This window comes from Bufo bufo, chromosome 5 (genome assembly GCF_905171765.1).
Source record: "Bufo bufo chromosome 5, aBufBuf1.1, whole genome shotgun sequence".
Classification (NCBI taxonomy): domain Eukaryota; kingdom Metazoa; phylum Chordata; class Amphibia; order Anura; family Bufonidae; genus Bufo; species Bufo bufo.
The window spans coordinates 158,107,651-158,123,341 of record NC_053393.1 but is presented as its reverse complement, the minus strand read 5'-3'; the positions used below and the strand labels follow the sequence as shown (position 1 = coordinate 158,123,341).

Sequence of the window (15,691 nt, the reverse complement as noted above, 5' to 3'; positions counted from 1 at the left end):
CGTGTTAGAAAGTGAAAGTAAGTGTTGAGACAAGCCCGGGAACGCGAGATCACCCATAATGCCGTGCAGCCAGCTATACCTCTGGGGTAGGCAGTGTCACGTAAGTGATGTGGGAGGGAACACCACACCGACAACAGGAGGCAAGGGAATAGGAACTAGGCCTCAAAGCTAGGGAAAGGGAAACTGACACCACCTATAGAAACCCTAATCCTAGCCCTGAGTGCCTGCCTGCCGGAATCCTCTGCCGCAAGTGTGAAAGTACCCTTAACAGAGTGCATCGCTGTGTGTATCCCTGTGAGACTGAGTGCATTCTGGTGCACTCCATTTTGTTGAGTTTTGTCCCCATTGACAATGAATGGGGACAAAACGGAAGCGTTTTCCCCCCGCTATTGAGCTCCTATGACAGATTTCCATAGCGGAAAGGGAAAGCGCAGGTGTGAAAGTAGCCCAAGTCCGGTTGCCTGGGGAAGCAGAAATATCGGTCAGTCCATCAAATTAGTGATCCCTGAAGAAATGACAGTTTGTTTTTCTCCATGCATGTTAAAAAGGGTCGCTATGTTTTCCCTCCCACCGGTGAAGTCAGAGGAGGACAGGGAATATGGTAATGACAGTTTTCACGACCACTTGTTGGAAACCAAGTCTGCAAAATACTAATCCCCTAGAGAGGGGAGAGAGGGAATAAAACGTAACATTTAATTGGTACTCGTTAGAATAAATGGCACAAAAAGAAAATATTCAAAAAACATACAGATAAGACAAGCCCGTGTGGCCCTAGACAAAAGCAAGGTGTTGCCAGTATAAAAAAGGAACGCTCTCACCCAAGACGAATGCGATGGATAGGGCTCAGCAGGAGGGTGCCAGATCGGGATCCCAGGGGAGGCGTCTTCCAATTCTTTCTGCTTACAGTTACTGGAAACCAAGCCAGGAAGATGTCAAAGGAGGAGTTGCTGTAGGGGTGGGCAGGGGTCGGGAACGATTTCCCTGATAAGACCCTGTTAGAGGGAAGGGGCTATTACGACCCTGCCTACCTACATGGAGTATTTGCCCCGCAAGGAGCGACCCCGTCCGGATACCTGACCCAAAACCAAGAAATGGAGAAGAACTGTGAAATGTAGTCCAATCATCCTGGGCTGGAAAACCAGAAGTCGGCTGACTCCATGTAACACATACAGCCGTTCTCAGAAACAGTGGTCATACAACTACATATTAGTTCAGTCATTCAAAGGAAAGCAAAATCTTCAAACATTTTTCAGTTTATATAGTAAATGTTTGAGTTTGTAAAGAAGAATACAAACACTGCTATTTTTTTTGAACAGTCTAATATTTACTTTTCTTTTTTTTTTTTTCTTTAGAGGAACAACACAAATTTAATAATTTTTCTTCATGTTTTGATTTGGAATAGAATGTGTAATGTTCCCAATGCATTTGTGTATGGGAATAAAAGCTATTAGAAGGATTTTGAGCTTTAGTCACTTTTAAACACACTGCTATTATTTTGAACACAGCTGTACATGGCCTGAGTCCTCAGGAGGAAGCACGTGGCTCAAATATGGATTTGTCCATGTATTTCTTTGATGTATATTGCAATATGGGGGTCTCATGTGTGACCTCAGCTGGAAAGGACACTAGCCTTCTCCTGACCCCTCTAATGGTTCTGGTCTGTGTCACGCTGGTATCTGACATCTTCCCATTTTATGATGGAGGTCTCTGGTTTCTATGAAGTTGTTATATCTTACTGGTTTTTATTGCTACAATCTCCGTTTTGGAAGAGGTGATGACCCCCTCCAGGAATGTAAAGGGTGGGGTTGCCTACTCCTAACAATAATTTTGATATCTGGATCCATCTATCTCCACAGTCGGTGGTAGCAGAATCCATACCAGAGTTTGTAGATAACCCGAACTTGAAAACACAAGTTTGCTCAACACTAGAGATGAGCGAACTTCTGTTTTAAGTTCGGCATCTAAAGTTCGGCTTCCAGTTAGCAGAGGATCCCGATATGGATTCCGAATTCCGCTGTGGTCCGTGGTAGCGGAATCAATAATGGCCATGATTGATTCCGCTACCATGGACCACAACGGAATTCGGAATCCATATCTGGATCCTCCGCTAACCGGAAGCCGAACTTTAGATGCCGAACTTAAAACAGAAGTTCGCTCATCTCTACTCAACACTAATCGGTTCTGACCCGCACTTGGTCTTGGCTCACAATTACTGATCTGATTTCTAGGCCTGGCTCTGTGAGAGGCATTAGGCCTCGTTCACATTTCCATTTTTTCACTGACGTGCTGTCCACATTTCCTGACCCCGGGTCAGTGAAGAAAAAAAAAAAAAAAACACTGAGACATGCACTACTTTGGTCCGTGATACGGATCAAACGCGCCGATTGTAGTCTATGAAAAAACACGGATGCATCCAAGCTGTGATCACAGATCGTTGCCAGCAAATGCTCTTGAAATTGTGTCCGTGGATTACGGATGACACACGGATCCTTTACAGATCAAACACATTTTTTTCATGGACCTGATGCTATGCCTCAGCCTGGAGACTTCAGGGTACGTCCACACGGGAGAGGTCCATGATGAAGCTGTGGGGACAGGTCTCCACAGACAAGTTGCATGTGTTAATCTCAGGAAAGCGTTCACATTACAATGCGATATCTGCTCTAATAAACATAAAAACACGCATATCACGTGATCTCAGATTTTGCAACATCAAAAAAAAAAAAATATATATTTTAAATCTCAGGATTGCTTTCCTCTTGAACGCACTATACCTACAATATGCACACTATCGCACGGGACCGCAGCACAGAACGCTTGTGCATGACTTGCCCTTACAATCTCGTCTCCTCTACAGTATAGTAGTATACTCTGGTGAGAGGATATGAGATTCCAGAGCGCACGTGACCACACACCACCCCTACGGACAGAAGTGGACTGCCCCACAGGCGAGCGCATGAGCTTTTCTGGGGTCTCGTCAGCGCGGTCACGTGACACAGCAGACGTCGCGGAAGAGGCCGGTCATGTGATGCTCCGGGGGCGTGGCGTGACACTGTCGGTAACACTGGGGTGTCTGCTTCACGGGGTCTCCTGTCATTAGCTGTAGGTTGTGCATGGCGGCGCTGTGATTACCGAGCCCACAGCCGGTACAAGCCATGGAAGGCGACGACTTCTACCTGGAGCTCAGTGACAGGCCGGTCCTGTTTGAGAAAGCCACCAGTGTCAACAGCGTGTTCTTCGATGAGGCCAATAAGCAGGTGAGCCACTGGTGAAGGGGGTTCTAAGCGGGCAACCGCAGTCACTGTCCTAGGCAGCGGCATATGGAGGGCACAGTGATGGGTCTTCACTATGGGGCACACATGATCACTGACATTTCCAAACAAGTAAAAAGTGGAAAACCCAAATGTATAAGCTTTGTATTGTTTGTAGGATTGGTGGGTACGATTATGAACATGCATGGCACACTGACTACTAGATAGACACAATCTCTGGCCTCATTGTAAAGTGATTGAAATCGTGTACCCATACGGTGTATATAGACCGTGCCGCCATACTGTGCAAAAATAACCTACTCCTATAACAGCCAGAGAGCCCTCCCCATGATATAAGAATATCCCTCTGCCAGCAGTGGGACCCCGTAAGGGTGTAGCTACATGGCGACATGTGTCGGAGAAGAGTCATGTGGCCTTTTTGTAATGATAGTCAATGGTGCAGTGCAACAGTCACAAAAAAAATCCCACTAGGATGGATTTTTTGCCACTGTTGTGTCACAGCATGTCACATTGTGACACCCCTATCATTACAATAACTTCCCTGTAGCCGTGCTGCCCATGAGTGTAGCTTTATAATCTGCTCTGGGTCTGGGCAAGAAAGTCGCCACTAGAGGGAGCCATTTGTATTTGGATGTATACTGCCTCTGAGCTGTCAGCCACCCCCTCCCTTTCCTGGCATCTACCAGCGGGCAGGCTGAATTCTATTATAGTATAAAACCGCAGCACCCTTGGCTATGCGATGACATGTCTGTCTGCACTCTTCTCTGGAAGGTATTTGCTGTACGGTCCGGTGGAGCCACTGGAGTTGTGGTGAAGGGGCCGGAGGACAGGAATCCCATCTCCTTCAGGTAACATTGTCCAGAGGTAGACTTTGCCTGCTGGTTCGTTACTAGGTATGTTGGGTTAATGGGGAACACTTCCTGCGGTAGAGTTGAAGGGGTTCTCCTCAACTACAATACTGATGCCTAAGATAGACCTTCATGTATCAGAGTGTTGGGAGTCTGACTTCCAGCACCCCTTATGCAAATCGGAGCGGCTGTGGTGCCTGGTATTGCAGATCAGTCCTATGTAAGGCTAGGCCATCAGTACACGCCTAAGACTACTTTCACACTTGCGGCACAGTGATCCGGCAATCTGCATGCAAACTGACAGCATTTGTAGACGGATCCGCATCCGGGGAAACGGATCCGTTATGTATTTTTTTTTTCACATCTTTACGCATCCGGCATTGTGGCAACTGATCCGGAATTTTGGACGAAGACCATACTGCAGCATGCTGCAGTATTTCTTCTGTCCAAAACACCGTTCAGTGACTGAACTGAAGACATCCTGATGCCTCCTGAACAGACTCTCCATTCAGAATGCATTAGGATAAAACTGATCAGTTCTTTTCCGGTATAGAGCCCCTAGGACGGAACTCAGTCCTGGAAAAAAAAAGTGGGATAGTACCCTAACAAGTTACTTTACCTGACACCCGTATATTCAGCCTATCTGGGGCCCTCTGTTCCTCCCGTGATGTCTCTGTTCAGGTCCCTCATTAGTTTCCTTTCAAGATGGCCACCACATCTCCGATTTTCCCTTGTAGAACGCATTAGGAAAAGCGTAAGGGTACATTGACACGACAGTTGGAAAAATAAATACCGCAAAGCGGTTTATATTTTTACGCCCATTTTTTTTCAATGGTGCTTTTATGAATGAGGCCCATTAAAAACGGTCCCCTTCAATAGTATGGGGCTGTCGGCCACGGCACGTTAAATAAGGAATGTGGGAATAGAACCATAGACTGCGATAGTTCTGAAAACTGCGTCATGTGACCCGTCCCTCTGATGGGCGCAGACTCTTCGTGAGCGCCCTGTGTAGGAAATCTCAGATGGTGGCGGCCATCTTAAAAGGAATTTGATGGGGACCAGAACAGAAGGTTTGTGGGGGGGAATGGAGGGCACCAGTTTCGCTGACTGTACATGTGCCAGGTTTATCAGATTTTACGTTTGGACTTAAGGGTCACTTTAAATGACGGAAAGTTAAATGAAGTGTGCGGGGTGTGACTGTATTACATGAAGACACAAGGATAACGGATTCCTTATACCCGTCCATATAGTAATGTCATTGTAGAGACTGACCGCCCTGTGCGCTAATGAGATTACTGACAAATGTCTGCTCACATGATCACTGGTCCTGGTCTCGCTCAGCCCTAGTGCAGCAGAGTTGTGTTTGTCTAATGTCAATGTACCATCCTCCGCACAACTGCTTTTATGACCCCACTGTGTTTTCTTGATAGGATGGAAGACAAGGGCGAGGTGAAGTGCATCAAATTTTCTCTGGGCAACAAAATTCTAGCTGTACAAAGGACCAATAAGACTGTGGTGAGTATCTGCCATATGCAGCCTGTTTACACCCTAGTGGACCCCTCCAGATTTATCCATGTCCTGTGATGACCATTAATAGCGAAACAATGCGTTTCAGGGTTGCTGAGAATAGGGTTAAGTTCAGGACGGGGTCACCGTTGGCAGGATGAGCACTCTGTGACCAGGTTTAGTAAGTCATATATAGCCCCCCCTGCAGTGTGTATCAGGGTAGTTCCTATCACTTGCCTGGATTTTGTCACCAGTTTCAGCGGACTATCTGGATACCTGGGACTCTCCACCATGACTACAGTAGGTGCCAGGACCGCACTTGTTGCCGGTGCCGCCTCATTATAGTGTGCTATCCCTCTGGTTCATGGATAAGGGGGGTGACACATTTGAAGATAATTAAAGGAGTTTTCCAAGATTTTGATACTGATGACCTATCGTCAGGATAGGTCATCAGTATCTGATCGTTGGGGGTCCGACACCTATGAGCGCCACAGCCTTCTCGCAACTTACCAAGCACAGTGCCGTACACTGTATAGCGGCTGTTCTTGGTATCGCCCCATAGAAGTGTATGCGATACGAAGCACAGCTGCTATACAGTGTACACCGCTCTGCTTGGTGAGCTGAGAGAAGGTTGCGGTGATCACAGGAACGCTGGTGCCTTCTCAAAACAGCTGATCAAAGGGGTTCCTGGGTGTCAGACCCCCACCTATCCTGAATCTTGGAAAACCCCTTTAATGTTTTTTACTATTTTGTGATAAAAAGTTAAGCCAGTTCACCCTAGGGATTGGTGACCTAGATATTACTGGTGAATACAGCACTGGTATTATATATATATAGCGAGACATTTTCTTCCAGTATCTGCTCTCTAGGACTGAGCTATTGTTTTTTTAAAGAGGACCTTTCATCTGGCAAAAAATTGTGAACTAAGTGTCATGACATATAAAGCAGCGCCCAGGGATCTCCCTGCACTTACTATTATCCCTGGGCGCCGCTCCGTTCTCCTGTTATGGCCTCCGGTATGTTAGGCCACTTGGTTATAGTAGGCGGAGTCTGCCCTTGTTCTCCTGGGCGTCTCCTTCTCCCAGGCTGTAGCGCTGGCCAATCGCATCGCAGAGCTCACAGCCCGGGAGTTTTTTTTTTCTCCCAGGCTGTGAGCTCTGCGCTGCGATTGGCCAGCGCTACAGCCTAGGAGAAGGAGACGCCCAGGAGAACAAAGGCAGACTCCGCCTACTATAACAGTCCCCTAAGTCTCCGCCTACTATAACCAAGTGACCGGACATAACGGGAGAACGGAGCGGCGCCCAGGGATAATAGTAAGTGCAGTGAGATCCCTGGGCGCCGCTGTGCAGATCTTGACACTTAGTTCACAATTAACAATTTTTCTCCAATGTACATATAAACTAAAAAAAAAAATGCACATCAAAGGATACATGAATGGGTACATACATTCCCCTTGGACATTTAGATAATTATTAGGACATCTTCATACATCAAATCCAATCCAAATCAGCCAAATGATCCATAAGCCAAGCTATATCGCCTTGGCCCTAATTCTACCCACTTGTCCCAAATTTTGGTAAACTTGGCTAAGCAATGCCTTTTAGTATATACACTTTTTTTCCAGGCGAAGGATCTCGGCCATTCTGTTAAAAAATTCAGCCCTAGATGGGGGCTGGGGTCTAGGACTGAGCTATTGTAATACAATTACTACAGAGTCTGAGTTCAGGCAGTAATCAGTTTTGATTAGGTCAGGTAGTTGTTTGGGTAGCAGTCATTTGCCATACGGGGTACCTTGGATTAGAAAATCTTATCCGCACTGTGGAGGTCTCAGTAGTTTGGTGAATGCCTGGAGCCGCTTTCCCTGAAGGATAGGATACCTTTGTAATGGCTGTACACCTTTTTGGGGCATTTATTTATTGCATTGTACTTATTTTGAGCTAAACATTATTTTTCCCTACGCCTCCACAACGGCAGTAAACATGGAGAGATTATCCCGCCTTCTCAGGGACAGGAAACAGCTTTGTGGATCAGCCCATATAAGGCCCCCTCCCTCTTACCTCTCCAGTTGTTTTCCTGTCCCTCAGAAGGTCAGGACTTGCCGGATCAGTCACGCGCCCAGCCTTTTCGGTTTGTTATCCCGGCTCTGGCCGGAGGGCTGAGGCAGGGGATAGGGTCGCGGAACTCTGCAAGAAGTTCCTCCTTCCCTGTGGTTTAAGCCCAGCGTTGCTGGCCACCCCGGGCTTTGGACCCGCGTCCAGTGCGGACCGGCCCTGTTTCTGCGAGCCGGGGGAGCGTTCCTGGGCCTGGGAGCGCTCCCCACACATTTCCCCTATGCGCGCGCGCCGGCAGTTGAATTCTATGTGACGTCGGAGGCCGGCGCGTGACGCGGGGGGGGCGGAGCATAATGTCGTCATCAGTGGGAACCAGGAAGTAAAGGAGCGCGGCTGCCGGCGTTCCAGGCAGCTCCTGCGCTCTTCTCCCGAGAATGTCCCAGCAAGCTGACGATTCGCCCAGGCGGCCCACAGATTCCTCCAGGCCCTCTAGCCCGGTAAGCCTCCTCCCATTACTAAATAACAGGGTGCCTTATCCTGTATGGGGGTCTCCTTGGTGGTGGTTCTTTACCCTTCTCTTTAGAGACTAAGGATAAAACTTTCCTCTCCAATTTTGTGTCTCTCAGGGTAAAGAATCCTCAAAAAAGGATCCACCCTTGAAGAAAAAATGCGTAATGTGCAAGAAATCGCTATCTGGTACATACAAGAAATCTATGTGCCAAAAGTGTTGTGACAAGGTTGTGTCAGAGGAGACCCCATCTTTAATTGAAAGTCTGAAAACCATAATCAGAGAAGAAGTGGGTGCAGCTGTAGAAGCTAAGTTATCTACATTGTCTCCCAGACCATCTACCTCAGGAGCCATAGTCTCTAATGTGCAGGACTCTGACCTGGATGAAGGTGAAATTTCCTCTGGGTCTGACTCGGATATTTCAGATCAAGCAGGCGGTAAACCTCTCTGTTCAGTTGAGGAGACGAATTCCCTACTGAAAACCATTAGGGCTACAATAAGCCTGGAAGAGCCCAGAGAACCCCTTTCAGTACAGGACCAATTGTTTGCTGGATTAGGGGACAAGAAAAAACGAGTCTTTCCCGTCCACCCTAACATCCGGGCTTTAATACACTCAGAATGGAGAGACCCTGAGAAAAAACAATCCGCCTCTAAGTGGTTAAAGAGAAAATACCCTTTCGCGGAAGAAGATTCTGTGGCCTGGGATAAGACCCCTAAAGTAGATGCCCCAGTAGCAGGAATCTCCAAAAAAACTGCCCTTCCATTTGAAGACCTCGGCCTTCTGAAAGATCCGATGGACAAAAGATGTGAAAACCTCCTTAAAAAGATGTGGGAATCCTCTACGGCCACTCTAAGACCAGGGATATCTGCAACTTATACGGCGAGAACCCTGGGCCTTTGGTTGGGACAGTTGGAGGAACATCTAGAGTCAGGCACTCCACGAGAAGAAATCCTAGCTTCTATACCTATGCTAAAACAGGCCGCTAATTTTATGGCAGACGCGTCAGCAGACATAGTGAAGCTTTCAGCCAGATCTGCTGCCCTCTCTAACTCTGCTAGAAGAGCAGTATGGTTACGCACCTGGTCCGGTGACACAGCCTCCAAGAACAAGCTGTGCACTCTGCCATGTGAGGGAGATAGGGTGTTCGGTACGGCCTTGGACGACATTCTAGAGAAAGCTTCAGATAGAAAAAAGGGCTTTCCTACAGAATCAAAATTTTTTCAACAAAGGCGGTCCTTTCGGTCCCAGAACCGGGGTAGGCCGGACCAAAACAGAAGGGACACTAGACCAGCCTGGCAGTCCAATAGGGGTAAAGGCAGAGGGTTCCTGTTTAACCCTGACAAATCGGCCCACACCTCTACTCAATGACGCCCAAAGCGTAGTGGGAGGAAGACTGTCCCAATTCTATCCTGCCTGGGTAAATATCCAGGCCTCTCCATGGGTTCTGTCAGTCATAAAAAAGGGGTACAGTCTAGAGTTAAAAACCTGCCCACCAGACAGATATATGGAGAACCCTCGTCCGGGGGAGATAAGCCAACAAACTACACCCTCCCTCCTGCAGAGGAATGTAAAGATCTTGTCGGGCAACTCTACAACAGTGGAGTACCTGAACAAACAGGGCGGCACAAGAAAGCTATCGCTAGCCCTGGTGGTGAGAAAAATCTTCAGTTGGGCAGAAAAGAATATTCAGTCCCTTTCAGCAGCCCATGTGAGAGGGAAAGAGAATCAGGTGGCGGATTTCCTCAGCCGGGACCAGCTAAACGCAGGAGAGTGGATACTAAACCCTCAGGTATTCAAGCAGATCTGTTCCAGGTGGGGAACGCCGAAGATCGACCTGTTCGCCAGAAGAAAAAACAAACATGTTCCGAATTTCTACTCTCTGGCAGTGGAAGATCAACCCTTAAAGGTGGATGCGCTCTCGGTACCCTGGCCACCAGTCCTGTTATATGCATTCCCACCATTCTCCCTCATACAGCGGGTCATAGCAAAGATTTTGGAAGAAAGAGTACGAATCATCCTGATCACTCCATTTTGGCCCCGCAGATCATGGTTTCCGATCCTGAAGATTCTAGCAGGAGAAGAATTCTGGATCCTCCCTCCTCGCCCAGACCTTCTACTTCAGGGTCCGGTTTCTCATCCTCAAGTCACCCAACTCCGTCTGACGGCCTGGAGGCTGAAAGAAACATCCTGAGGAAAAAAGGTTTCTCCGGGAAAGTGATCTCCACCTTACTTCTTAGTAGGAAACCGGTCACCTCGAAAATATATCTAAGGGCCTGGAAATCCTTTCTGCTCTTCGGGAAGGATAAATACGACCCGTCAGGAGAACCTCAGATGTCCCTCATACTGGACTTTCTCCAAGCAGGGTTGGATAAAGGCCTTGCAGTAAGTACACTAAAAGTTCAGATAGCAGCCTTGAGTGTATTTATGGACTGTAAACTGGCTAACATGGAAATAATAAAAAGGTTTTTTAAGGCGGCCGTCAGGATTCGCCCTAGGTTAAGATCCCTAGTGCCTCCTTGGGACTTAAGCTTGGTACTGTCCAAGCTTATGTACCCTCCATTTGAGCCAATCACAGATATACCCTTAAGAATTCTTACTCTTAAGACATCATTCCTGCTAGCCATCACTACGGCCAGAAGAGTAGGCGAAATACAAGCCTTTTCTATCCTGCCTCCATACCTTTCCATTTCAGACGACAGGATCACGCTAAAACATGCTCCAGAATTCCTTCCGAAGGTAGTCTCAAAATTTCACTGCCAACAGGAAATTATCCTTCCCTCCTTTTGTTCTCAGGCAAAGAACGAAAAAGAGAGACTTCTTCATAACCTGGACGTCAGGAGATGTGTCCTCCAATACCTGGAAGCCACTAAGGAGATTAGGAAGACTAATCAACTTCTAATTCAATACCTGGGCATGTTGAAGGGAAAAGCGGCCAGCAAGACTTCAATATCAAGATGGATCAAGTCCTGTATCTATCTAGCCTACCAGACAGAGGGTGTTCCTCCTCCACCGTTTCTCAAAGCTCACTCTACCAGGGCCCTAGCCACATCCTGGGCCGAGGGTGCTTCAGCTTCCTTAGAGGACATTTGCCGTGCAGCCACATGGTCCAATCCATGTACATTTTTTAGACATTACAGATTAGATGTTTCTGCAAATAGGGATTTAGCCTTTGGGCGGAGGGTCCTATCTGCAGTTGTCCCACCCTAGGCTGTTATCCTATGTTACTTCCTCCATGTTTACTGCCGTTGTGGAGGCGTAGGGAAAAGACTTACATTACTCTTACCGGTAATCGTTTTTTCCCTTTAGCCTCCACAACGGCAGGAGGAATTCCCCCCCTAAAAAAAAAAAAATAAAAAAAAAAAAAAAAATCTACTATATATAGATATACATTATTTAATACGTATAAATACTTATGTGTATATTCTATTGATGAAATATATGTTCTTCTAAGTTAGAGCAGACTGGCTCTGATATTTGTTACTTTGTTCTTTATTAAACCTTCCTTGCATTTATCTCTGAGTACTAGGTTACTAACTGGAGAGGTAAGAGGGAGGGGGCCTTATATGGGCTGATCCACAAAGCTGTTTCCTGTCCCTGAGAAGGCGGGATAATCTCTCCATGTTTACTGCCGTTGTGGAGGCTAAAGGGAAAAAACGATTACCGGTAAGAGTAATGTAAGTCTTTTTCAATTGGTCTTTATTAAAAATATGGAATCCTTTTTTCTGTACAGAGCTGAGGTGCTCTAGTAGTAGCCTGTGGATTTTCTGTCTTATCCGTCATATGTGGAGCAGACGGACTCCTTTATATCTGCTCTTTGACCTTATAAACACTCATTAAGGCCTCATGCTCACGTTTTTTACAGTTTTTTTGCGGTCCATATATGGAACTATTCATTTCAAGGGGTCCGCAAAAAACGGAATGTACTCTGTATGCATTCAGTTTCTGTTTTTCCGTTCCGTTGAAAGATAGAAAATGTCCTATTATTGCCCGCAAATCACGTTCCGTGGCTCTATTCAAGTCATCGGGTCCGCAAAAAAAAACGGAACACATACGGAAATGCATCCGTATGTCTTCCGTATCTTGTTCCGTTTTTGCGGAACCATCTATTGAAAATTTTATGCCCAGCCCAATTTTTTCTATGTAATTACTGTATATGCCAAACTGAAACCCAACGGAAACAAAAAACGAACAACTGATCCGTGAAAAACGGACTGCAAAACACTGAAAAAGCTATACGGTCGTGTGCAATAGGCCTAACGCTCAGTCGTTATATTACTGATAAGAATGTGGCTTAAATAAGTGTTTATGACCCCTTAGTAGTTTAGAGATGAGTTATTAGATGACCGGCACAAAGTGAAAGTACCAGTCACACAGCTAGAAAAACAGTTAACCCTATGTGACAGAATGGCTCAATATTTTTAATAAAGGCCAATTGAAAATATGATTTTTAGCCAAACGTAAGTTAAATGCAATCATAAAAAACTGCCTCCAAAGGTGTACATAACCTTTTAAGCTATGATCACATAGCATTTTGTGACCGTGTTCAGCTTGGGGAAACTCTGGGTGCATAGTACAAACGTAGCCTGGCCCCCTATTTAACCAACGGAGGCCAAAAGGGTTGGCCCATGTCTGCAGCACTAAACTTTTTTTTTTATTATTTTTTTTATTTTTTTTACTCTATAGGAAAGTGCATACGGTGGACCTCCACAAAAAACCTATAATGGGTGTACATTGTTTTTAACATTATGATTAGTGGGTAAGGTCCGCCACTATATCAGTATACATTGGTATGAGTCAGAGCCTGATGTAATGTGAACAGGGCCTTATGCTTAGATGGTTCATGACTGGTAATAATAAAAGGCACACACAGCCCTGTCACCACCAGAAGCCAGCTTGTAGGGTGTAGTGCCTTTTCCAAGTAATAGTTGGGTAGGAGCCGTCCTGAATGCTCTGGCTGATCATAGAGCACACTGGGGTCGTTATCTGACCGCTCCTCTGTAGGAAGAGCGCGCCTCTGATGCTAAAAGCTCCTGCAGCTTGTCCACTGTATTTCTATTAGGGATTGAAAAGAATATATAGGTGTGAAAGGTTAAAGGGGTCCTCTGGAGGCACTATGGCTGGATTTGCCCATGTTCTGCTAGGACACACACATCTGTCTCACATGCTGTTATTTGCAGTCTATGGAAGTTCTATTTCTGCATGTGATTTAAGGCTAGGTTCACATCTACAGCAGAGATTCTGGCAGGGGACTTCGTCGTAGATTTCCCCCCCCCGGAAGAAAATAAAAAAATTATTGAAATACTGCCTCAGAACAGAATACCAGAATCTGGGGGCAGATGTGAAGCTAGAGTAACCTCCGTTCCCTGATCTTTCACATCTTGCGGTCTGGAATTATTTGCAGTAGAGAGAGATAATACATATACCGTATATGCCGGCGTATAAGACGACTGGGCGTATAAGACGACCCCCAACTTTTACACTGAAAATATAGAGTTTGGGATATACTCGCCGTATAAGACTACCCCTTTTTCAACACACAGCAGTACATTACTGCATCCCACCACCATCCCTGGGTACCTCTGCCATCCCTGCATCCCACCACCATCCCTGGGTACCACCGCCATCCCTGCATCCCACCACCATCCCTAGATACCACTGCCATCCCTGCATCCCACCACCATCCCTAGGTACCACCGCCATCCCATGGTATCACCACCATCCCTGCATCCCACCACCTTCCTTGTCCTGCCTCCCAGACCCTAAACATGTGCCACCTATACCCTGAACATGTTTTTGTTATGTTATTCTTCATATTCACATTCACATATGCACATCTGCGCCACACTTAGATACGCCGCACGGAGATCTCGCACATGCGCAGGAACGAGATGCGAGCGGCTGTGAGGATCCCGTGTATCCACGCTCGCCGCATGAAATCTCGCACATGCGTAGGAGCGAGATGCGAGCGGCCGGGAGGATGGCGGTACAAGGAGCATAGAAGGTACAGAGCAGGGGGGGAGGCATACAAGGTACAGAGCAGGGGGCGGTATACAAGATACAGCGCAGGGGGGGCATATGCCGTGGGTTACATCGCAGCTCTCAGCTGCTGGAGATACAAGGCAATAGCGCGGGCTCTCTCTGTTGATAATTCGGGCGTCCCGGCACTGCAGCGCCCGCCATACCCGGCTTATAAGACGACCCCCGACTTTTGAGAAGATTTTCATGTGTTAAAAAGTAGTCTTATACGCAGGAATATACAGTATATATTTATTTATTATTATTATTTTGCATCAGTTTTTCAGTCTGTCCCCGTCGAAGTGTAGAAGCACTAGTAGAGGCCCCATGATTATGAGTAAGGCTACTTTCACACTCGCGTTTTGAGCGGATCCGTCATGGATCTGCAAAAACGGATCCGTTACAATAATACAACCGCATGCATCCTTCATGAACGGATCCGTTTGTATTATCTGTAACATAGCCAAGACGGATCCGTCAATGGGGGATGGATCCGTTTTCTATTGTGTCAGAGAAAACGGATCCGTCCCCATTGACTTACATTCTGTGCCAGGACGGATCAGTTTGGCTCAGTTTCGTCAATCGGACAGCAAAACGCCGCAGGCAGTGTTTTGGTGTCCGTCTCCAGAGCGGAATGGAGACTGATCGGAAGGCAAACTGATGCATTCTGAGCGGATCCTTTTCCATTCAGAATGCATTAGGGCAAAACTGATCCGTTTTGGACCTCTTGTGAGAGCCCTGAACGGATCTCACAAACGGAAAGCTAAAACGCGAGTGTGAAAGTAGCCTAAGATCTGTGGACAGCTCCATCAAGATACACATATAGAAAGAACGTGTTACCATGAAATCCTATTACTAGCACTTTCATATGGGAGTTGTCTTTTGAGTTTCTTAATTTCTTTATGATCCACAGGATTTTATCAATGTAATTCAGGATTATTCTCAGCTGGAATATTCCCAGGAGTGTAAGGTAAGCCGGCCATAAACTCACTACCAACTTTTCATCTTCTATACATTTCCTTGTTAAGGGTCAGAGCCTTAGGGTAAATGGTTTTCAGCAGATACTGCTCGTGGTAGCCGCGGAGGAGAACATATGTATGATATCTGTAGCCATACTGAGCCCACAGTGTAGTGCAGACTGTGATCAGTGTACATGGCCTGAACTCGGCATTTACAGTAGACTATATTATTTATGCATATATCTATACACTGTATATGTCTACATCTTTTTTTCTCTTTCTCTTTCTCTAAGGGGGTCATTTACTTACAGAAATATCGGTCTTAATAAATGACCCTCCAAATTCTTATGTGTTGCACGTGGATATGCCATGGATTGTACCTGGCCAAACGTGTATGTGTATTCTATGGAGAGAGAGCAGAGAAAGCAGTAAGAGGATAAGGGCGAAAATATTAATATTCACGCACAATTAGTGAGTCGGATGTGATGACAAAGAGTAGATAAGTAGGGAGGGGGCTTTGGTCATAACGTG

The 15,691-nt window shown here is 46.4% G+C and overlaps 1 protein-coding gene across 2 annotated transcripts in view; it reads left to right on the top strand.

Moving 5' to 3' along the window:
- Window positions 1-3,004: 3,004 nt before the first annotated feature.
- RMC1 (regulator of MON1-CCZ1) overlaps window positions 3,005-15,691 on the top strand; it is a 39,841-nt gene continuing 27,154 nt past the window's right edge. The window contains exons 1-4 of one of the 2 annotated variants that reach the window (XM_040431902.1): window positions 3,005-3,257; window positions 4,044-4,120; window positions 5,551-5,635; window positions 15,115-15,171. In XM_040431902.1, coding sequence (XP_040287836.1) covers window positions 3,156-3,257; window positions 4,044-4,120; window positions 5,551-5,635; window positions 15,115-15,171 — 321 coding nt within the window. In that variant the 5' untranslated portion in view covers window positions 3,005-3,155. The remainder of the gene's footprint in view (window positions 3,258-4,043; window positions 4,121-5,550; window positions 5,636-15,114; window positions 15,172-15,691) is intronic. The other variant, XM_040431903.1, reaches the window with a different exon arrangement.